This window comes from Lepidochelys kempii, chromosome 3, assembly GCF_965140265.1.
Source record: "Lepidochelys kempii isolate rLepKem1 chromosome 3, rLepKem1.hap2, whole genome shotgun sequence".
Taxonomy (NCBI): Eukaryota; Metazoa; Chordata; order Testudines; family Cheloniidae; genus Lepidochelys; species Lepidochelys kempii.
Genome location: NC_133258.1, coordinates 59,173,903 through 59,199,000, shown reverse-complemented (window position 1 = coordinate 59,199,000; position 25,098 = coordinate 59,173,903). Strand labels below are relative to the sequence as shown.

The window sequence follows — 25,098 nt, the reverse complement described above, 5'->3', positions numbered from 1 at the left end:
ATGGAGGGTGTTTCTCAAAATAAGGAAAGATAGTAATGGCAGAAATCAAACAAGCATTTCCGTAGTGCTCTGTTAATGCACCTCAATCTGGACCTCACAGAACCCTTGCATTTGATCTCCTGGTGTTTCTTTACTACATGGAAATGTCAGCTGTGCTCATGAGTGCCATACTATATGGTGGTTTTTGTCAAATGTTCAAACATCAAAAAGGAAGAAAGTCGGGATCACCAGATCCATGTTGCCATTTAAATCAACCCTTCTCCTTTTTTCTGAGTTTAAGACACGAGTCAGATTCTACAGTTCTTACCTGTTCTGAGTAGTTTGCTACTTTCTCAAGTAGTCCCACTGAAGTCGATGTGATTACCTGTGGAGTAAGACACTACTCAATGAGGAGCAGTAAAGGAGACAGAACCTGGTCCAACAAAAGGCAAATCTTCCTCCACTTTGCACTTACAAGTATCAATAGAGAATATATGGTGGCTCAGTTAGATAGAGAGAATTTACCTTTGTGAGTCGGAGGGGAATGTCATAACAGGTTGCCTTCAAGGACTGTGCGCTCACTTATTAGGTCATCTCTTAGCCATGTATTATGCGCAATAGGAGGTGAAGTAGATTCTTAGACCCAGATTTTTAAAGGTATTTAGGCTTGGCTATGTTCAGTGTTGCAGTGCCTAACAGATTTAGAAGCCTGAGTCTCATTTTCCAAAGGGATTCAGATATTTAAGAGCCAAAATCATATTGACAGTCAATGGCATTTTGGCTCTTAAGTGCCTGAAGCCCTTTTGAAAATGAGGCTTAGGCTCCTAATTCACTGCAATGCTGAGCACAGCAACACGTAAAAACCTTTAAAAATCTGGGCATTAGTGCCATTTAATTTTACTCTGCATTGGCCTTTTCCTCACAGGGAGTGATGTAGAGGGGCTTTGAACCTGCTCTGCAGTCAGGATCCTTGGAGCCTCACTTCAGGATGGGCCAATGCAAATTAGCAGCTAATGCAAGTTATTCACCATACTTGTTTCCCAAACAGCCTTCTGCAAATCCCTGAGTCATTCTCTCTGCAGTGGGCCTGCAGAGGTTACTGCAACCCTGTGGCCACACTTAGTCCCTCAGAACTTCTGAAGGAAGAGGGTGAAATGCTGCCCCCATTAAAATCAATAGGAGTTTTGCCACAGATTTAAATGGAGCCAGGATTTTATCCAAAGAGAGGGATTCTTTACTTTGTTGCAGAAAGAAGTTGGTTACCTCTTGTGGATGGGGAGATCAATGATAGGGCTGTGTGTGAAGGATGATCTTCAGCCCCATGGCCCTTTTTCTCTCATTTTGAAGTTATCAGCGTAGACTGCTGTATTAGGAATTTGCAGCCCCTCTAAGATCCTCCCAGCTGCTCATCAGTCGGCTAGAGAGAACCCATCCAATTGACTTCAAGGAGTTCAGTGCTCCCAGACTCCATCCCAGGGCTCAGGAGGGATGGAGGTGGGTGGCCTATTATAAGCATTACATGGCTGCATTTAAGATGGGGACTTGTAGCCTCTGTTTCTGCAGAGCCGGGATGGGCAGTACAGCTCCAGTCAGTTATGTCATTACTCTCAGAGAGGAATATAAGCGAAGGTTCACTATAACTAGAAATACAGTTTGCACTGTGCACTGCATTAAACAATACAGTTTCCCCTTCCCTATAAAATGGAGTTCTGCTATGTCTGAAATCACTCTAAGGTCCACTATGATTTCTTAACTAGTAAAAGCATGAAGTTGGATTATTACATTTACAAGTCAATGTGGGATTTGATCCAGGACTGTGGTAAATTCACATTCTGTCTTTATTGAGCTCTAAATTCGATTGTTGGAATTGCACCTGCTTTGTGAGTCAGAGACTGAGATAGGAGCTCCCTTCTTTATTTTTTTATTTACATTTTCTCCAAATAACTATGGTGGTGGTGTTATTTGAATTTCATTAAGACTGACATAGATACCTGTCATAAGAACGGCCATATTGGATCAGACCAAAGTTCCATCTAGCCCAGTATCCTGTCTTCCGACAGTGGCCAATGCCAGGTGCCCCAGAGGGAATGAACAGAGCAGGTAATCATCAAGTGATCCATTCTCTGTTGCCCTATCCCAGCGTTTGGCAAACAGAGGCTAGGGACACCATCTCTGCCCATCCTGGCTAAGAGCCATTGATGGACCTATCCTCCATGAACTTACCTAGTTCTTTTTTGAATCCTGTCTCTCTGGCCCTAGAAAAATTTTGGCCCTTTCAAACAGTCTTTCAGTGATCTTTGAGATTAGTTTTGAAAATAAACTGTAGTCTTTCAAAAGGACCAAGGGTTGAAATAAACTTATTTTAAGATGCTTTGTGCTTCACTGAGCAGAGCTGGCTGGAGCTGATTCCATAGTCACAGAGTGCAGCCTGGTACCCTGAGTGGGATCCAAACCTCATGGCTGCCATAAAGTGATTGCTTCTCCTGAGTCCGTGATTGCCCACTGAGTCTTTGGGGATGATGCCAGAGAATCCCTGTGCATGCTCAGAACATTCCCATCTCTGTACATTGAGTTGCAGAGAACCTTGAAGGGGCTGTATGGTCAAAACAGTAATCCCAGGTAACAAACAGCTTCAAACCGAGCTGTCAGTTGGGACAGGAGAATGGGCCATTCCACCTCTTTGAGGGCAATGAGGAAGGGCAATACAGAGATCCTCTCCTATTCCCAACCTTCTTTGACTCAAGTTAGTTCTCCTCACTCCGTCAGAAGCTGGTCCTCAGGGGTTATTGCAATTCCTGGTCTGTAGTATTTCTATGATCACCGCATGGAGACAGATGGGGCTCATAATCCCGGTTTCCTGAGCATCAACATGGGTCCTCTAGATTAGTGAGGCTGTTGCTGATTTGGTTTATTTGGGGCCTGATGCAGCTCTTACTCCTGCATTAGTGCTCCTTTGAACACCAAGGATGTCAAGATCTGTTCATATCAGAACTTTGTTCTTGCTTGAAACCTTGACTCAACTGGTTAGTTTTATCATGGGGATGGATAATTTGCACCTGTACAAGTTATCTTCTCCTTCCCACACTGTGTACATTTATTTTATTTTCAAATGTCTATTTTAGGGTGGTCCAGGCACTAAAGGGCCTAGAGGTGAAAGGGGTTTGACTGGACCTGCCGTAAGTATCTCTTTGGAATGCATTTATAAGTTTATATGCACACCACATGAAATTTTGGATGTTAAAGTCTACAGTAAGCTAATATCTCCAAGTATCCAAGTTTAAGTGTTTTCTGAGTAGGGATAAGTCTGCATGTTATTTATATAGAAGAATGTTGGGAAGCGGGATGTGTATCTGATCTGTGTTTCCTAGGATCCTGTTGTCCTCTGCTTTTTGCATAGGGGAGCCAGATCATGTATATCAGTGGTAGGAGGCATGGAAGTTTGGGAATGCCAACTCTGCCTCATGGTTCCCCTTCTCTGGGGAGGCACTGGGAGGCAGGGAGTTGCTCTCTGGGACACTCTCCCCTCCAGAAGTAGTGGATATCTGTATCTTTATTAATGCTGCCAAATCCGTATAGTTTCTTGGCTTGATCCTGCGGTCCTTACTAAGGTAGCAGCATGAACCCTCCCATGTATCATGGCGGAAGCACGGCTTGAATAAGGACTTGCAAGTTCAAATGTTGTTCAAGTATCAACTAACTCCATGCTGCTGGCCTGTCCCATGTGCACGTCCATACAAATCCTCTACATGGAACACTAGGAAGAAACCATGGTCTAATATCTTTTTAATTTTGTGTTTTAAGGGGCCACCTGGTCTTCCTGGTGAGGCAGGTCCACCGGGTCCTCAGGGTCCACCAGGTCCACAAGGGATCAATGGACTTTCAATTCCAGGAGAACCAGTGAGTAACCATTCTGTATCTGTGAATGAAACTGTGTGGACACAGAGAACTGATACATCATGGGAGTGGTCTCCAAAAGTCTCTGACCATCATGTTTTGTCATTTCTTCTTGCCTTGCAGCTCAGAAGTTGGTTGCCTTTAAAATGTCACATTGTTTTATCCCGAGTGTTACATGTACTACAGTCTTGGGGATTATATATGAAGTGGTGTGTGTTGTATTACACTGGTTTGATTTATTGCTTTTCTATACACTCTCCAGACCTTCAGACTCTAAGACTCAAATTTTCAAAGTTCGATGTTGAGAAGTTAAGGACCTGAAGTCACAGCTAAGCTTTTCCACAGATTTATACACTTCTGCAGTGATTTAGATACTTAGCTTCTTTTTTTAGGTAACTAAACCAGCAGTTAGAAGTGTAAAGCAGGTAATGGGTGCCTAAATTTAGGCATCCAAGTTTTAAAGCTTGGCCTTATGTTCTTTTGGTGCTTTGTTGGCACTGTTCCTTTCTTGTATACAGCTATGCATGCTGACACCACTATATAAATTGGTAAGGGCCAACTTCTGGTTTAATTTACATTAATGAACATCTAAAGTAACTCCGTTAACATCAATGGACTTTCCCTAGATTCACACTGGTCAGAGAGCGGAATATAGCCCTAAGTGACCACACTACTGCTGCCAACTCTTGGTCACTTCAGCGTGGAGTCTGCCAGAGAAGAGCTCACTTTGTCTTAACTTGCTGTTTCCTATGACAGTATATTAGGGATATCTGGTTTGTTGTAACAATCTATATGGCGAAGTGTTACAGCTGATTAGGAATAATTAGTAAAGTTGGCTTCTAATTGGAAAACACACTTTACATTCAATAGGCAATTCATCTTCTCTGTCTGATAGATTTATAAGTGGCCTAATTCAAAACAGAAAACCAAAAACACATGATGGTAGAAATTAGATCCACATTCCCTTTGGGAAAGGACCAAATGGAAGGTCAATATAGGCTTTTCGTGTATGCTTGAAGGAAAAATTTCATCAGGATGGCCTATGGATGCCAAACAGCATGGAAGGCTAAATGCATTCCTTGTGTTTGTGGAATGTGATAAATATTTTTGTTTTGTCCCAGGCAATTTGAAAGACTTTGAAGTATGAAAACATCAAAGAAACATATTGCTTGGAACTTGTCATCTATTAAATTGTTTTCAGTAACAAAACATTGTAATGTCACTCTGAGGGCTTGTCTTTACTACTGGAGTAAGCCGACCTAAGCTACGCTACATACACGTAGCATAGGTCGACTTACCCCTGTGTCTTCACTGTGCTGCGTCAATGGGAGATGCTCTCCAGCTGACATCCCTTACTCCTCTCAGAGAGGTGGAGTACCGGAGTTGACCGGAGAACGCTCTGCTGTCGATTTAGCAGTTCTTCACTAGACCTGCTAAATTAGCCCCTGCTGTATTGATTGCAGCAGCATCAATCTCCTTGAAGTGAAGACCAGCCCTGAGTCATGTAATTGTATTCCTAATACCATTTTGTGATGATTATAGGGTCGCCAAGGAATGAAAGGTGATGCTGGAGAACCAGGGTTACCAGGCCGATCAGTAAGTTAATTTTTTATGTCATTTGCCTCTACAGAGATGCATGGACAGTTTTTGTACAACTCTCAGTGTTGCTTTTTTGCTCCCTGTATATTGCATAGGCTATGTGCTGGGTAACATTAGCAATCTGAAATATAGGAAATATGAAACCATTTAAAATGTGAATAAGGCAAAATAAATAAATAGAAAAATCAATGGTAAATTCAGCTTGTTTGCAGTTGAACATATATGTAAGGGCAATGAGTCCATGCTGAATATGGGATTAAGTTTAGAAGAGGAGAACAACTAAGAATGTATAGGATAATCAAACATCAAGAACACTTCTATTGTCTTTTTCAGGGATTTATTTTCAGGGGGAGTTTTGGGACTATGATTTGTTTTGACAGCTGTGGACCATGTGTATACTGTTGATATATGAGCCTCAATCTGCCCATGCGTTTACATAAATAGGAACCCTTTGTGTAAATTGAGGATAGTATACAGCCTAGAGACCTTATTTTCTATACTATTAGTATTATCTGAAACACTCACTCAGGCAGTAGAAAATGCCAAGAATGGACCAGAAGACATCTCTTAATTCCTCAAAAAGAACAGGAGTACTTGTGGCACCTTAGAGACTAACAAATTTATTAGAGCATAAGCTTTCGTGGGCTATAGCCCACTTCATCAGATGCATAATTCTGGGCCTGATCTTGCAAGGTGCTGAGGCCCTGGGAGGTCCTCCGTTCCCATTAAGCCCTCTGTAACTACCTTCAGTGTTTCTTCTTGACACAGAAGCTACAGTACTAAGAAAGAAAGAATATAAAATGTGCAGGGTGTGGCAGCAGCTCATTATAAAATAGGACAGGCGGAGACTAGTGAGAATGGGAAAAGGGGGTAATAAAGAGAAGATGCAACTCATACTCTTCACAACCACTGAATTGATAGAAGATTGTCTTATAACCAGAGTTTAGTACCAAGTGTTTAATAACTAGTCAACATCAATAAGCCATGGTTGAAGAGACTTTAACAAAGATCTATATTCTGGTAATAGGATTGAAAATGTAAAGAACAATTTTTAAGGGAAGTAAGAAAAAATGTGGTAAATAATAAGGTGCATTGCATTGTTAAAATACAGCTGGTCTCGGCCAAGGGGTTCATTTTACATTTTTTATACATTGCCAAAAAGCCATGTCAGAATAATCTGGAAGTTAAAACGTGTGTATAAATATATAGAGAGAAGTGTTTAGTACAGCACAAGTTCTTGTTCTGTCTTGTGTGAATGTCTCATTATTTTTTTTCCATAGGGAACCCCAGGTTTGTCTGGCCCACCTGGCCCAGTAGGACCACCAGGTGACAGGGTAAGGTCTCTTCAGTCTACAGTGTTATGGCACAAGCTATGCTCCATTCTATAGCACATGAAACTCCAGCACTGCTTTCTGTTTTTCAGCTTCTTCCCCTTTTTTAGAAACAAGTCCTCTGCCCAGAGTCCAGCTAGACTCAGGAAAGATGCTTTGTGGGGACCGGGAAGATTGTGGGCAGGAAATCTTCCCCCGTGGGCCATAAAGCAGCCACAGAACTTTTGCAGAGGCTACTCAAATTCACTGACTGGATTGGACTCTATGACTCCTATGCAGAGATAATGGGAGATCCACTGAGCAGGGCTCCTCTGACCCTGCTAATATCCTGGTCCCCTCCCACATTCTGTCTGCTGTTGTTAGGGAGCCTCATGGAATGGCATGTCCACAATACAGGGGATGTGCATGTACAGAATCCACTGTTAAGGCAGGATTTGTCCTTTATGCTTGACCTCTGATCACGGGGAGTTAACAGCTTTGCTTTAGATCAGGGATTCTCAGATTTCTTCCTAGTGAAGACCCCACTGAGGTAGAGATTGTCTTATGGACTTGTCGCAATCCCTCCCTTCCCATTTGCAGTCATACAGACTAACTCCCCTCCCATTCACAATGGCATAAGCCCCTGTGGCAATTAGAGCAACTACTTACATAGAAAAGCAGTTATTCATAAAGTGTTTGGTATTTGATTTCTTAATGGGGTTTGGTAGCCAGAAACAAGAAGGAGAACAAGCACCATGTGACCAGCCAGATCTTCAAGGACCACAGCAAGAGCTTGCTTGGACCATTAGTATTTCATTAACACCAGTTAGAGAACAGCTGTGTTAGGCTGTTTAGATGGGACTTCTCAAGACCATTCAGAAGTTGCTCCCTTTATCAATTTAGAAGCTTATTCTCTGCATTGCTTAATCCTCTCCATGAGCAGGGCTTTGCTTTGTCAAAGTGCAGCAATAAGGAGGAATCCTTGACCGAATGGGCCCCTTTCTTCTTTATGACTGAGCTCATCAACCACTTTGGGCTGCGCCTCTAATTCCACCCTGGGAAGGAGGCAGCAGATTTCTAATCATTATATGGCTGTGTTTGAGAGACAGACACTCCACCCTCAGTGAGTCAGCAGCCTGAGGCTCTCTTAATTTGGTAAAGCTGTGCCAATGAGATATTTAACTGGCAATAGCAATGGTGCATATTTAAATAACTGACACATTAAATTTTTGGCTTTGACATACATATTAGCGTTAATTATGAATAGCGCCATTATGCATAGCTTTAAGGGCCACTAGTTTTAAATGAAGATTGCTGCAGCCTTAGGCCTGTCCTTAATAATCTGTAAATATTTTCATTTTTGGAACAGGGTTTCACAGGAAAAGATGGTGCCACAGGACCCAGAGGCCCACCTGGATCAGTGGTAAATATAATACCTTAGCATAGAATGACCCAAGAGATATAACCCAAAAAGGAGAGAATTCCACTATGCTGGTTTTGAACTCCATCAAATGAATCCTTTATCATATTTGAGAAAACATATAAAATGAAAATTATGATGTTGAAAACTCTTGGAAAGGGAAGAGGGGGAGAAGTTATTTAAAACTTGCAAACTCTTAATTTAAAAAATGATACACAGAACTACTAGGGCTTGATTCTGTTTTCATAATGGTGTTACTCAATCGACTTTCATGAACTTTACTTATTCCTTAGTTACTGTTGGATTAGAAAACAATATAGAGAAACTGGATCAGGTAATTATAGACCCAATAATTGTGAAAAATTATCACGTCAGGCCAAGCAGAAGAATATTTGAGTAGTCATGACTAATTAAAAATGTTGAACTTTATTGCACATATTGGCCAATGTGCTGGTCTTTCATTTGTTCAAATTTATCTAAAAATCACTGAAGTGAATGTTGTGGACTCATGGTCATGACTTCTGCACAAATCACAGAACTACAATAGGGCCAAATTATGTGATCTTTATTCAGGAAACCCTGAATAAAAACAAAACCTAAGGCACCTGGGTGCTTTTGAAAATCCCACGAGGTGCCTATCTGCACCTTTAAGCACCTAAATGCCTTTGCAATTCTGGCTCGACATTAGGGATAAGAATAATTTTCTCTTAAACATGCTATTCACTTATGTATATTGGGTGCATCTACACTGCAAACAGAAACCCAAGGCAATGCGTCTCAGGGCCTGGGTCAACTGACCTGGGCTCTCAGGCCTCGCGTTAAAAATAGCAGGGTAGATATTCTTGCTTGGGCTGGAGCCTGGGCTCAGAAACGCACCCCATGAGCCCGAATCAGTTGACCTAAGCTCAGAGACTTGCTGCCATCGTTTTTTGTTTGTTTGTTTTATACTGTGTAGCTGTACCCATTGTGGCAGATTTCAGAACCAGTTACACTCAGGCGCTAACGTTGTTCCTTAGCATTCCTTTGTATGTCTTTCTGTTTTAGGGCGCTCCAGGAGTTCCAGGAGTAGCAGGTCCAAGTGGAAAATCAGGGAAACCAGGAGATCGTGGGCCACAAGTGAGAGAATGATTTACATTTACAGTATCAGTTGTAACATACTCTGGCTGCAGATAAATATGCGACTTACTCTGGCTTTAAAATATTTGTCTCGCGTATGTTCATGAAAGTGGTAAATACATTGAAGCTGAGCTAAGGCCACAAACCTAATTTTTTTAAAAAATTATTTTATAGTACATCTTTCTGTTCATTTTAATAGTTGGGGCTGGAAATTGTGGTCACTGGTTTCTACTAAAAAAAGCACAGTCTGTACGTGCCAAGACATATATTTCTACACTGTGAAAACATCAAGAGCTAGGTCAGCAGAATTACTGGAAATTGTTGTTTTTTTTTATAGTAAAGAGTGGTATGCTGCTGAAGGTGGAAAATCTTTGGTAATGTTATATGATCACTGGTGGTTCACAAATGTTTGTGATTTAACAACGTGATTTAAACATTATTTAAGTACTGTGGGCTCTATTGAGGCTTTTACAGCCACGGCCCCACATTGGAAGAGAGGGAGCAGAAGTTGCAACGTCCCAGGAAACATTCGAGCTGAATCAGAACAGAACAGGAGCTGTGATGTCTCTGAAAGGGTGCACGATTCATTCCCTTGTGCCAGCCAGTTTGGAAAGGGGCAGAGTTCTCCATCCTCATGGAGTGTATAGTTCTTAAGCAGTGTGGTCTGACGAATGTGCACAGGCACGAAAGGTTAGGTGTTCATGTATTCTAATCCTGGTTTAGTCACTGTGAGGTGTTGGGAAGTCACTTCAGCTTTCTTCCTCTGTAAAATGCAGTTAATGCTACCTTACCTACCAGCTTGTTGGGGGGTTGTGAGGATTCATTAGTTTGTCTGTCCAGTGATTTAAACAAATAAAGTGCTATTGTTAGTTTTAGTTCTGCCATTGGTGCTAGCCACCCCTCTTCCTTACAGGCCAGGATAACAAAAGCCAACATTGTGTCTGTCCTTGTACATGCACTCAAGAGAAGAGAGAGGCTATCTATGCCCTTACCCATGCACGAATAACCTTAATCTAGCCAAATCAGTATATTCAGAAAGTACAAGTACGGTTTAAGTACTTCTAAATGCTAATCCCAGAGTTCATGCCATTTAAAAGTATAATTTGCTTCAAATTTCCCAATTGCTTGAGAAGTGACACTGCACGACATTGCATCTAGTGTTTCAAATGTTTTCAGAACAGATCCCAGCAGGAATTCTGGCTTGTGCTTTGTGCAGATGTTTTGTGAGACTCGTGGTAGACAGGATTTCGACATTTAAGTTTGTGTTTTGCATTAGAAGTGCCAAAGGTGCAGCCCAAGGGCCAAGTACAGCCTGCAAAGTCCTGAAATGTAGTCCAGGCCTGCCTGGTATTTGTAACTGCAGGTCCAGGAGAGAACTGATCACCTACCTGCTGCTGTTGGTGAACTCAAGGAGCAAATAATCTCTGTTCACGTAGGACTACATCTTGTCCTTTTTGCTCCTGTTGAGTGTGGTGTAGTGTAAGGTAACACTCAATGTAAGTAAGAGTGGCGGGACCTGGCCCTTACCAAAGAAGATGCAAATACAATCAAATATTATGATCTTATGCCAAAAGTATACAAAGTTAAATGCAAATTATATACAGCCCTCGGGCTCCTGGCAAATTGCCAGTGAGTGTTGACATCAGGCTTATACATTTGGCCACCTCAGTTTTAGCCAATAAATGTTTTGCAGCTCTTACAAACATTGCAAATTCAAGTAGATCACAGAAGTTCCTTAACAGATTAGCATGGCTGTAAAATGTTTTGTACCTCAATGCACATTAGTATTAAATCAAGCTATTCTCTGAAGCATTAATTGAATTTTCATAGATTTGCTAAGTTTCACCTTGATAATTTGCTAACAAGTACTCCCAAAAGAAAAGAAAGTGGGCTTTTAGATCAGTAATAGACAAAAGGATTGAATGAGAAGAAAAGAATCAGAGTACTATGACATCTGTAAACTGTTAAGAATAAAGAAGTCGTTTATGTTTTCTATATACAGCTGCAATGGAGAGATCCTCCCAGGGACTTAGCATGCTGTGACTAGTCTTGGGACCCTCTTTAAAAGGGGTTGCACAGTATGTGTAATGGAACTCTGTTCAGGAATAAATGCAGCCTCAGACTATATTCACTTTTGTGCATGGTCCCGTGTAGACAACACATGAGTAGGGGAAGATCTTCTGGGGAGAGCAATCAGGCCTGTTGTCTTTTAAAGTAAAGAGAGCACATATTTCTTGATGTATCCTTTCTCAGCTACGGAGCCTTGCCACGATTCCAGCCTTCACCCCACTGCTCAAAAAATCCCAGATTAAAAAAAAAAAGCTAACATTTCTTCTGTCACCCCAAGCATCCTCATCACAGGATGTCAATAAACTAGACTGGTGGCAGCAGTTGCTTTCTCTCAACATCCTGGCAACCAGTTGGCTGTAGTGCACAGTTTTCTCTGTTAAAAAGAAAATAAAGTGAAATCTAAACAGAATGTCGCTAAGTTGGAAGAGGACACAAACGGACAATGCTTCATTGAATAACTGCATAGGCAATTGTGTTGTTGAACCGGTAGTATTCTCTAACATCCCAATGGAAAATTAGCATAGTGTTTAGGCAGGTCTGTCTCTAGTATTCAGCTGTATTAATGACAACCCTTTGCATCAATTAAAAATCAAAATCAGAGTATTTCCTTTGCGAGGTTGCAGATGTGAGTCTCAGGCTCATTCAGCTTCAGTGAAGTTTTGAAAGTTGACTAATGCACCTTCTCTTTAATGAAAAAGGAGAGAAAGGATCCATTTACATTGGAGAGGTTAATGCTTTTGATGTTTCTCAGCTATAGAAATCTTGCTGGCAATAAATATCTTTGAGGAATATCTTGCCTTTTGTATTGGAGCAACTCTCTCCAACAATGACAGGTTTAAGAGTAGCAGCTATGTTAGTCTGTAACTGCAAAAAGAACAGGAGTACTCGTGGCACCTTAGAGACTAACAAATTTATTATCCTGTTCTCTCTCCAACAATGGAAAGGTTGTTGCTTAGAAACCAGTGATGCCCCTTTAAAAAGGCTTTTCAACCAGCTAACATGGCTTTTGGTTGATGTCAGCCTTGAAAAGTTTCTTTTTGTTTGGTCAGCACTGCACTGCAAAAATATTTCTGCAAATAGCATGTAGCATGTGAGCATTTGAAGTTTGCTTCAGTTGGTTGCCCACTTTTATGTTTTCATGTTTTGTAAACACGTCAACAAATGAGCTCCATGGAACAATTAATTTTAAGCAAATATTAGATTATATGGTCAGAAATTGGCTAGGATAATTGACTAAAATGAATTTTCAATTTAGTCAGAGAACTGAGACATACTATATGACTATGTTTCCAATCAAAGCAGCTTAAGAATGTTACAGACCAAGAAATATTATAAAAATATATTTAGCAAATAGGTATAAATAAATTAATTTCTAGAAAATAGCAACATGCTGACAATTCACAAACAGAAAGAGAAACTAAATTCATTGAATAAAATAATTTGTGATGAATTTTGGGTGGGATCTGCAGAGGGAGTTAGGTGTTGCAATGGTGAGTGTCATGGAGCCTAACTTTTAGGTGCCTAAGAAATCACAGGGACAACACTGTGATCCACGAAACCGAGCTAGGTCCCTAGGCTCCCTATATAATGAATGGGGAGAGACAGGCTCCTTAGATTGCGAGCCACAAAAGCCAGCATACTAGGTGCAGAGCCTCCAAAACTAGCCAATGGGAGATGCCAACCAGAGGGGTGTGGGCTAAGCCCTGCCCCTCTCAGAGGTAGGCACCTAAGTCTGGGCTGCAGGGAGATGCCTATGTCTTCTTGCAGTCCACGAATGGGACCCTGGAATGAGGTGGCTTAGGTGCCTTAGCAGCTTCTTGTGGGAATGACTTAGGCCCCTGCTTTGCTCCACACAAAACAGCCACTGGAGGAGGAGGAGATGCCTACCTTATAACTTTTAACCCAGTGGTTAGTGTACTGACCTGGGAGACAATGGTTTAATTCCCCCTCTCTCCAGAGTAGGGGAGGGGATTTGAACAGGGATATCCCACCTCTCAGTAGAATGCTCCAACCACTGAACTGTAGGGCACTCTGATGTGAGACTCCCTCAGTCTCTCCCACTGAAGCTGTTCCACTATGGATAAATACCAAAAAAGTGACTGGAGCAGGGGGACTGGACCACATCCACATGGGTACCTTAGGACCTAGGCATTGGGCTACAGAGTCATTCCCTCACTGAGCCTAAGTTGCTTTGTGGATTGTACCCTATTTACCTAGCTATTCATATTATATGTATTGGAGTAGAAAAAGCCATAATATTTCCCTATGTGATTCTTGAGAGAAATGTGAGAGTTGGTTTTGTATCTAGCAGGCCTTTAACACTGTCTGCACAACTGGGAGTCAAACTCTTCTTGCTTCAAAGCTGTTATGTCAACGTTTGCTTTGAATTTTGAGTATTAATGTGACAGTGTTTTCTTAGGTAAACTTTAATCTTTGAACCCATGATAATATGCGTTGTGTGCTTATTATTAAGCAATTATTAGTTTGCAAATTATAGGGATGATATACTGCAGTGGCTATGAATCATGTCCACACATGCCATTTCAGAGTAGCCATTCCAGCTCCTTAATTTGAGGCCTTATGATCTCAAAGGAAGTTTATGAAACTCTGCTATTGCATTCAAATTGTATCCAGCTCTATTGTGACCTCAGTGGAATGATTTGTTGTAGTGTGTCATTGAAGTCATTTGTGGGTACAACAAGAATGTTATGAAAAAAACCCAGCTACTGCCCACATTCAGCGTTTGCTTTTGTAATAGTGATAAATGGGCTGCTTAAAAATAGTAAATTGTCAAAGGCATCAGGGCTAAGGAGGTAACTAATTATGATGGTAGCTAGGTGAAGCAACAGATTATTGAACGAGTCTTTCATCTTTGGGAATTTGCAGAAGGTCTATGTTCAGAACTACTTTGCTGTTTGGGCATGTTTTGGCAAAATTTGCAGTCTGCTCATGAGACAGTAGGAGTGAGAATTTCAAAACTACTCAGTGCTGGCCCTAATTCTGTTCCCACTGAAGTCACCAATGAAATGTCCATTGACTTCCATGGCAGCAAAGTGCTCTTGAAAATCTCTAAAATTTGGTGGGGGTTGTTACAGTTAGGATTAAAGTGCATTGCTAGAGCTGTACACAAAAGCATCTCTTGCACTAAATATGGGTCAAGCAAGCTTTTTTTTCTTTTTGATCTCTGTGGATAAATTAAAAAAAGAGCTTTAAAAGGCAACAGATTTTTAGATTTCTCAGAGAGCAAACTAATGGTTAAAATGATCATGTGTCTGATTTTTGGCCTATTTGAAATGGGCATCTGCATTTAGCTTGTGGCCATAGTTATGTTAGATGGACCAAAACCAGCTATAAACATCCGTGTGAGGTCATTGTTATCTAGTGTGAAAATCTGCAAAATCCAACATACCAAGCGTCGTAATTACATTTTCCCAGGAAACTGTGTCATGCTCTTTCTTGGCCCTTTTATTTGTTAACAGTGGAATGCAAACAAAAGGCTAAAGTCTCAAAACATTACATGGGAGATGCACACACAAAATTTAATTTTCAGAATTAATTATATGTGTATATCTTTTGAATTGTGTTCTTTAAAAATGGCCCCAGAGTGTATTTTATGCAATTGTGGCAATTCAAACATTTGTTTTTACAAGTGGATGATCAGTCATTCTTGTTGGCTTCTTGTAAAAACAACACCAACACCAAAAACAAACCGCCGTGGAATGCAAATGCAAATGGGAAAATGCTGTCAGAGAAAGAAATATAGCTCTTGACAAATGAAAATAATTATGGTGACAGCTCAAGCTCACACTACAACAGGTATTTGTCGTATATTGTAAGATTAGAAGCATTCAGCATCTAGTAAGGGAGATGTCATTGGAAACAGAGTAGGCACTCGAAACCATCTCTCCCAATCTTCTATAACTCTTGCCCATAATCCTATATCGCTCAATGCAGGATTACAGCCTCTGTTTCTCACTGCTGGGTTTGGAGGAGATAGCTACCCTCCCTGGATGTGCAGTCTTTGGTCTCAGTTTAGTTTGTTAATGAACAAGGCAGGACATTGTTTCAGACTGAAATTACTATTTACAATGAAAGAGTAACGTAATACGTGCAACAATACTGAACCAGATCATATGGCCCTGTTTTCAGAGGTGCCCTGCTGGGAACACAGCCTTAAACCTGGATTTGTGCTGGAAATGGCCCACCTCGATTATCATACACATTGTAAGGAGAGTGATCACTTTAGATAAACTATTACCAGCAGGAGAGTGGGGTGGGGGGAGAGAAAACCTTTTGTAGTGATAAACACCCATTTTTTTTCATGGTCTGTGTATATAAAAACATCTTCTGTATTTTCCACAGTATGCATCCGATGAAGTGAGCTGTAGCTCACGAAAGCTTATGCTCAAATAAATTGGTTAGTCTCTAAGGTGCCACAAGTACTCCTTTTCTTTTTGAGAATACAGACTAACACGGCTGCTACTCTGAAACCTAACAGTAAATACAGTATGTCAAAGATATGATAGCATTTGTGAGGAAATAATACACTGTTTCAACAGACAGGGACATAATTTAGCTGGAGTACAAGAAAGCTTTCAACGGGGCAGCCTTTTTTAAAAAAAAAAGTGGCCTCTATTTTTTCGGGCACAGTTTTGCATCTGCTAATAACCGGATACAAATATTCCCATTGAAACATCTGACCTATCTGATTTGCTGATGACAAACTGCAGGCACCACATGACTGAAGGTGCATCTAAGGACACAGCTGGGTGGGGTTACTGAGCAGTTGCTCTATCAAATCCATCTAAAGCACCTGTCACTGTAGTATGTATGCACCAGACTGCCCTTACAGAGTGTTTTCTTTTTCTCTCTTCATCCTTCCAGTTTCTTTCATCCCTTTACGTTTCTGTGTTCCTATATAATCAACTGCAGTATATGTAGGTGCATTAAATAATAATGGAAATTAAATTGTTTTAGGGTCCACCTGGAATGAAAGGAGAAAAAGGTGACAGAGTAAGTACTACCTTAAAATTAGTTTATTTCTCACTTACTTTATTGTAATAAATACTGGCTTTTTAAAAGCACAGACAATGTACTAATATAATACTTGTTTTAATTATTAAGGGAGATATTGCTTCTCAGAACATGATGCGAGCTGTTGCAAGACAAGTCTGTGAACAATTGATAAATGGTAAACAATGTCGTGCTTTTTCCTAGTTCTGTTTTCCATATGGCTAATTTAATAGCTCATTTGTGAAAAGTCGAAATGATTTAAATTTGAGATGAAAGGATCCTGGCTGCAAAGCATAACAGGAGCCAGAGTGTTGCCATTGCTATCTTCTGTGCCACTGATCTGATGGAAGGAAAATGCACCACAAAATTGGTTCCTGAATCCGAAGGGCTAACTTGTTAATGAACTAATCGGTCACCTCCGGAGACCCATATTCAGATCTTGCACCACACCACAAAGGGAATGATTTTGTGCAGTCAGCCAAGATCCTGTTTTAGCACTGTTCATGTAATAAAGCCACCAAACATTTTGGCATAAACCAGGTCTCACCTCTGAGAGATGGAAGGCACAAGGCTGGAATGGAAGGAGCTTTACAGGTATTAGGATTGAAGTATATTGGCACATGCTATCTGGGCAAGCGATGCACACAGGACAAATTGTGTTATGCAAGGGAAGAAATAATTGCACTGGGTAAGTCCCAAAATTCAGGCCCCCGAAACAATATTTTAATGGTTTTGGTTTTTACTTCAGCCCCATAGCTGTCATAGCACTCTGCAGCCCTAATGTGCCCCTACCTCCAGGCAGGAGTGAACACTGGAGGATTCATGCAGTGGAGGATCCTCTAAGCTCCCTATGCCACCCTACAGGGAGCAACCCCAGAGTGCAGCTCTGTGCTCCACAGGAAGTGTAACCCCCCTACACAGCTTCCTCAAATCATCTCTACCCCTTCCACAGCACAACTGCACAGCATTTGCTGTCAGGAAGGCCCCCAAGGAAGACAGAACAACGTTTGCCTATACCTTATTTTTTATGCAGTAGGGCATGTGCTGCTTAGACCCCGATACTGCTGTTTTTGAGGTAACCCAAGATAAATGCAGAATTGTGACATACTGATTTTGTTCAACCAAAAATATCAAATTGTTCCCAAGCAGTCTGCACTTGTAATGGAACTACTAGGATGTCTTCTTCTGTTTTAGGTTCCCTATACTGAGCCTTCCTCTTGAGGGCTCATTGCATGGTCACCATACTTCTAGTCAAGAATAACTAGCTGGATCTCCCCTTCAGAATTTCTTGCTGCTTACTTGGACAGAGCTGTCTCTCCTGAGCAACACACACATTCTCTGGGAGTGAAATTTTCCCCTCTGACCAGGGCTAGCAGAGGTGTATGCATCCTCAGAGCTTAAGTGGGTCTTAAGTGATACATCACCCTTGTGCAAGCCTTCAGCATGGGGCTGAATTTCATCTTCTGTTTCCTGTCATTGTAATATCTGTTCTTTTAATGCAGAGTACCCAAAAATATCTATTTTTGATGGCTAGAACTGCATTTCAGATAATCTTTTGGAATTAGCCTTTGCTGTCTTGCAGACTAGAAAAGAGTTCTTTGCCAGGGTTCAACCAACAAGGCTGTTGTAATCCAAAACTCAGTTTTCACTTGTCACCTTTAGTGGCTGTGAATTTTTATTTAAGAGTATCTGCGGCCAGAATCTCTCCTCTCCCCCCACCCTCCTTCCCCATGTATTCTACATGATCATATCTTGCATTCATCTTAATCTGTGCATATGTTCCAATTCTCCACTATTTGGACAGTGGGTGGCGGGTGTGTGCATGTGTGATTTTAATGAAAAGTGATTAAAAAACCCTTTCTTTCTCTTTACAGGCCAAATGAACCGGTTCAATCACATGCTGAATCAAATCCCGAACGATTACTATGCAAACCGCAATCAGCCAGGACCTCCAGGACCACCAGGGCCTCCAGGAAGCGCTGGGGCAAGAGGAGAACCTGGACCTGGAGGAAGACCAGGGTTCCCAGGAACACCTGGCGACCAAGGACCACCTGGTGAAAGAGGTGAGTAGTGCTCAAAGAGCATATGTATGACCATATTTCAAAAGCTGTCAGCAGAGGAATGCAATGCAGCTGCGCCAGCCAGAAAGGCCATGAAGCATATAGCTTCCCATAGCCAATTGAAGGTATTGGTACAGTGGAATATTCAGTGTCTGAAGACAAGATCTAAAATTACAGAGATTTGCATCTACAGTGCTTCTCTGTCCATGTGGTATTTATGGAACACCAGTCACTGCAGAGTCTAAATGCTATCTCAAGAAAATTTATCAACTTTATCAAGATATCTTAGTACAGAGAACATTCTCCTCTCAAAGCTGTTTCTGGTATTAGCTGCATCTTGACAGGCTACTTTTCTGAATTGGCATCTGGATGAGGGGAAAATAAGATTCGTTAACAAGAATGTGGGGTGAACCGTAGCTTAGTGATGCTGCAGTTGTATGCAGCTGAAGCAGAGTAGTAGGTATATGGGAAATATATGACTAGATGTGCCAGAACACTTCAGGTGCTTTGAACTGCTCTGGTGATGTAAAGTAGGTGTAAACTCAGTTTAAATGGCTGGTTAAGCCTTGGTTATGGCTGTTTTGCAATAGCGTAAGGGAGCCAGGCTGTAACCAGTGAATCTGGCCCTCAGTTGTTCTGGCTGTTACACTTCAGAATGTGGACATAGTGTTGTGTTTTCTAACATAGATTTTACTATGGATATTTACCACTTAAAAGAAAATAATGAACTTCTGAATCCAGCTATATGATAATATTGACTTACACTATTTCATTAGGTTTCAAAGGATGCGTAAAGTGTAGTTGTAACAGAAATGTATAAAGTTTGTATGCCTTTACTCATGTTGATAGATGTGTGGAATGAACTTCAAAGATGTTCTTGTGTTTTAGTTCAGTCTCTTCAGACCAGGTTACCGCTGTACACTACATTTAAAAATCTTGTCTTTCAAACTGAGATGTTTGTTTCCTTAAAATATTTTCCTCATCGAAATTAAGACTTCCTAGACCAGAGCTATAAAGCAATAAAATATTTGAAGTATTTGTTATAATCAATGAGAGAGCTTGAAAAAAATATAGTTTTCTGACATGGTTTCTTTTTGTGTGTGTGGTTTTTATTTCCTTTTGGATCTTTAGGACTGTCAGGAGAGAAAGGTGAAAGAGGGATTGGATCACAAGGACCACGAGGTTTGCCTGGACCACCTGGTAAATTTTCTGTTTTTAATTTACATCAGCTTACACAACGGTAGAAGTAAAAAGGAACAAAACTTCCTAGAAAGTCAGATTGCTTAATTGCTCTTATAGCAAATAAGCATATGTTACTCAATTTTTGACACGTATTGGTAATAAAATGAAGCATTCTAAAAATGCTGAAAAATTTAACCAGAAATGTTTTTTAGACATGGCTAGTAGAAAGTTGGCTTTATCATATAATTTATTCTTCTGGCACATTTGCACATGAAAATATTTTTGATGAAAATACTGATTTTGCACCTTTATTGACTCAGTAATCAGGGGTTGATTCCTACTGAAATGGACATTTTCTCACTTTTTTCAATTTGATAGAAACAAAATATCACCTGATACTTTTGGAATGTCTAGTGCCATTGTTGGATCATGTTTGTAGTTACTCTGATGTCCTTTACTGGCAAAGCATAGCGTTACTAGTACAGAATATGATCCTTTCTCTGTTACTTTTGTTCTTTGTGTCATTTGATTTCATTCACAGATCATTTACTGATGTCTTGGCAGAAATCGTTAGGCTTTCTCATTGTTTCTGCCTTTAATTTACTAGTTTAAACATGATTTTTTCATTACAAGAGCCATAAGAAGCTTGCAACAAATTCTAGCCCCAGTTAAAACTCTACATTTCTGTTAACCATAATACAACCTCTTCCAAAGAAAACATTACCTCATCTAATCTAGGGTTGCAGGGTAGCAGAATTAATGCACTCCTATGTTTTAATTGAAATCCAATGTGCTTGTCTAATGTAGTAGTTTCCCTTGAGATCTTCATATCTTACACAGAGTGGAAATAAACCAGAGAATTCATTGATGTCTTTAGCGTGGCTCCAACCTTGCCAAATCAGTTTCTGTGAATACAGACCTTAAATTCCCCACACATAGGAAAGCAACTAATGATGAGTCAAAATTTGGTTCTCTTTGGTTGTTTCACTGACCCCATGTAGAAACCAAATGTCAATGTTTTCTTACCAAAGGCTCGTTCACAGTCTAGACGCCAGGAGTGCCAGTGGTTTCTGACAGGTTGACTCCTTAAAAAAATTATCTTCCTTTTAATTCTAAAATTAGGTCCACCAGGGGAATCTCGAACGGGCCCACCAGGTTCTACAGGTTCACGAGGGCCACCTGGGCCACCAGGTCGTCCTGGAAATGGGGGTATTCGAGGTCCCCCAGGCCCACCTGGGTATTGTGATTCATCCCAGTGTGCTAGCATCGCTTACAATGGTCAAGGATTCCCAGGTAGGTTATTGACAACTTAAACTGTAGTCATTTTAAATAGCCTTTATGCAAGACAGGCCCACTTGTGTGGAGATACTGAATCATTTCAGGAGCAAATGGTACTGAAACTGCTTAGTTGTAACATTACATCTTGGAACAGTTCAGTCCTTCTAACACAGACAGCTCTGAGAGCAGCTGTTCAGATTGCGATGCAAACTTGTCTCACATTGATTTGAAATGTGTTTAGCTTCAGGAAGGAGGTGATTAAATTATACAACTAACTGGTTTTTAATACATAGAAGGATAGTGGATGATTATTTTGCTGTTAGGATTTAAATGACCATTTTCTTCTTCTTCTTCTCCTCTCCTTCCCTCCAATCTTCTTCAGAACAAGGTTGAATACTCCATGTTTCTCTTGAAGTAAAAAGAATGCTCTGGTTGCCAATTTTTGTGTGTCTGTTTTTTGATCAACATCAGGATTATTTATACAAAATTAATACCTGAAATTAAAATTTTCCACAAACAAAAACTGTTCTCTGTTACAGTGCAAGCAACTGAAAAACTCCACTATCCTACAGTTTCCACTGAATTAAACCCCAAAAGTCTCTGGTTAGCCCTGAGTCATGCCAGCCTCCTGCTGTGAGAAGCAGTTGAAAACAATAGGCTGTCACAGGGAGTCAAATAATGGATGACAGTGGCCAACAATTTCTGACTAATGAGAAGACACTAATATATTCTATACCTAGGGTTCTGCTGGGCCATTTTCATGAAGAAAGTCCAGGCCCATAGTATTGTTAACAAATTCATTTGTGTGCACTGTAGCATTTTACAATTAGTGTATGTGATACTGATGTTGATTATGGTTTGCCACTAGCATACTGTGCATGTATACATGGAAAAAAATATATATATATATGTGTATACAGACTCAGTGCTGTTGGGTGTAAAAAGCCAGGTACTTGCATAGATCTAACCCAAGATTCCTATTTAAATGAAAAAGAGCTAAACTTGTACCCATTGTGCAGCCATGCAATCCTTCCTAGTGAACAGCTATGTATACATATATAGATATATGCATATGACTTAACCATTGTGTATTTTAGTTGGATGACAATATATTTTTGCACAGCAGTCTGACTTTAAAAACTAACATAATCTTTGACCTGTTTCAGGTTCCGGCTAACACATTTTCTAAGTCTCCAGTGCTGCTTGCAGGTTGAATACATGAAAAACCTGTTTCTGAGATGTTTGCGCACGTGCTTAGTAGGAAATGAGTCTGTATGGATATTTCACCACGGATGTGGTTAAAATCGAACCGTGTTGGCCTCATATAATACTAACAACATTCGTGAATGACATAAGGACAGTGATGTCAATTCATTATCAAGCCTGTTGCATTTCAGTAATAAAGTAGAAAAACAACTATTTTTAACACCCCCCCCCACCACCAAATCATCAGAAGCCTCAGTACTGAAAGAGGCTTATAAAACTACTAACCAGCAGAAGTAACACCATTGTGGGAGACAGATTTAACCTGATAAACAAGAAATGACTTATGTAAATAGTAAACTAATTGTGGCTTGTAAATGATTTGTAAGGGATCGTGTCCACTAAAATCAGTTAACATCTTTACATTAAGCTTCTGCATTAAAGCCTGCTGCTGCTTGCTATGTGCCAGAATAACATCTTTGACTCTGTATGAAATCTACCTGTCTGTTGCTTGTGATCAACATGTCTGATTCAGGGCATCTGCCTTTCTGTATATGTAATCTTGTTGGGTTTTGTAATTGCAGTTCTAAATACTAAAGTTTTATAATTATTTTTCTTCTGTTTTGCTGTAGTCTTTGGTGTTCCTCCAGCATCAGCTGTAACTCAGTTTGTTACGAGGAACAGAATCAGAAAATGACATGTACTGCATATTGCCACTGGTGATAGTTATGTGTACATTTATTTCCCACCCTCAGAGAAAATTACTAGAAGCCAGTCAAACGTTTTCTTTTTACTTAATCCATTTGCTCTATTAATTAATTATTTTTTAAATCAAATCCAAGTATTTTTTAGATTTGTTGAAGTAGATGTAAAATACTATTTTTATTTTTTAACAATTTATTGGGCCCTTGCATAACACCGTAAGACTGTTTCTACAAATGTTTCTTGTGTTTTTAAGAGCTGGATCCTAGGAGGCCTTTCAAAACCAAATCTCATTTTTCTTATGATTTTACTGCCTCTCCTGGCCCCCCCCCACAAATTCCATGAACAAAACTGAAAAAAAAATCAGTGAATTATTAATTTAGATATTTATTATACGAAATTAAGATTGAACTAACATTATATAGCCAAACTAACTTTCATTATATTTGTGGATTCGAAGACATGCGATAACTATAATGTTCAATCAGACAACTATTTTCAACCAGAGTCATACGTACCTGAAAGTGGACCCTATCAACCTGAAAGTGAGCCCTACATAGTACCAATGGAGTCAGAAAGGAGAGAGGATGAATATGAGGACTATGAAGTTGAAATGCATTCACCAGGATTACCCTGAACAAATGTGCTGGAAAATATCGTTACCAAGAAAAGCAAAAGCAAAAACAAAACCATAAAAGATCTGTCTTGTTTTGTGTTTTTGGTTGTTTGTTTTTGTTTGTGCTATGCTCACATATGCAGATACATACAGAGTGGGTGTATCCTATATTCTCCAGTGCTCCCTTCTCAGATCAGAAATGCACTCATATCTTGTAGGGGTATCATGCTTATGTGCGAATAGCAATGTATGTAACTGTAGATTTCATTCTTGCTCTTGAAATGCTTGTAAAATACTTTTGCTTAAGGTGGCTGCTTAGAACTTAATGTGTGCATTCAGTTATCACAATGCTGCATTTTCTTTAAATAATAATTAAAAAACCCACAAAACACCAAAAACCAGAGCTGCTGCAAATTTTCGAAGGGCTGTCTGCTTTAGCTCTGCAGTTTTCCTCCTTTTTAATGCCTGTTTGCAGCTAAGTCACATCACAAGTCTGCATTGTCTAGTAAAAAGCAAACCAACTCCTTCTACATCATTGCCAATTTTTTCTATCCTTAGTTATACCTTGCAGGGCATATATTGCTCTTATACATCTCCTTTAACAACCACAAACTTTAAGTAATGTAGCTGAAATCATTGTATCAACTGGATATAGTTTTATACTGCTTTAAATCTCCTTGTAGACACATTAACATTTATGCCAAATTGCAGTCAATCCTGCAGAGATGGAATTGCATGTTTGTGTTGTATATTTAGTATGGATTTTTTTTCAGAATATAATGTTTCTTAGTTATCAAAAGCAGTTGGAAATTGTTTGCAAGACTATGGATATAGAATTGCTGCTTTTATATTTTAACTGCAAATTGTGAATTTCACTGCCTTATATTATTTATTTCTGAAACAAAGGAGGCATTTTTCAATAAAACTACTGAAAATTTACTTTGTATGATCATTTCTTGAATGGGGCTGTGAGGATACAGACTTGTAAGTTACAAGAATGAGATGTAACAAACACACAGAGACCTTGCATTTTCTTTATTAACTCCTCCTGATGTTACAGTGACCACAAATTAATTTGGAATTTTACTAGTGTTAAAACAGGCCCCTGAGGCTGTGACATTGGTCGATTGGGGGTGGGGGGTCTGGATTTAGTTGGCTCCCACCCTGTAAGGTTTGATATAACTGTCAATATCACTTAGCGTGTAGCACAGGTGGTGAAAAAAACAAAATGAGGCTCCAAGGTCCAATTGCTGCACCATCCCCTGTACCTCATTGGTGCCCATGAGACTAGTGGATGGGTGAGCAGCTAGAGAGGCCACTGGAGATTGAAGCAGAGGAATAATGGAGGTGAGAAAATGGCTGGATGCCTCAAAAGCACTCACTAGGTGGCAGGCAGAGAGTGGCTGGTGGTGGCTCCTGTTCCACCCTTAGCCACACGCTCTTTGTGCTCTATCTACATATTTTAGGTACTTATATCCCCCATCAGTGTAGCATCTGGTTCAGTGCTAGTGGAAGTCAATGGAAAGATGCCCAAGGTCACACAGGAAGTTTGTAGCAGAGCAGGGAATTGAACCCAGGTCTCCAGACTAGTACCCTCTCACCACTGGACAATTCTTGAGCTCTAGTGGGAACAATATAGTGAAATTGTATTTGTAA

General features: G+C 40.2%; 1 protein-coding gene across 1 annotated transcript in view; it reads left to right on the top strand.

Annotated features, from left to right (window-relative positions):
* COL12A1 (collagen type XII alpha 1 chain) overlaps positions 1-24,348 on the top strand; it is a 132,479-nt gene extending 108,131 nt beyond the window's left edge. Inside the window, 13 exon segments of the mRNA XM_073336466.1 lie at positions 3,102-3,155; positions 3,781-3,876; positions 5,416-5,469; positions 6,753-6,806; positions 8,152-8,205; positions 9,247-9,318; positions 16,366-16,401; positions 16,513-16,579; positions 18,276-18,464; positions 19,593-19,661; positions 20,766-20,936; positions 23,333-23,451; positions 23,453-24,348. Coding sequence (XP_073192567.1) covers positions 3,102-3,155; positions 3,781-3,876; positions 5,416-5,469; positions 6,753-6,806; positions 8,152-8,205; positions 9,247-9,318; positions 16,366-16,401; positions 16,513-16,579; positions 18,276-18,464; positions 19,593-19,661; positions 20,766-20,936; positions 23,333-23,451; positions 23,453-23,521 — 1,104 coding nt within the window. The 3' untranslated portion in view covers positions 23,522-24,348.
* Positions 24,349-25,098: the final 750 nt, after the last annotated feature.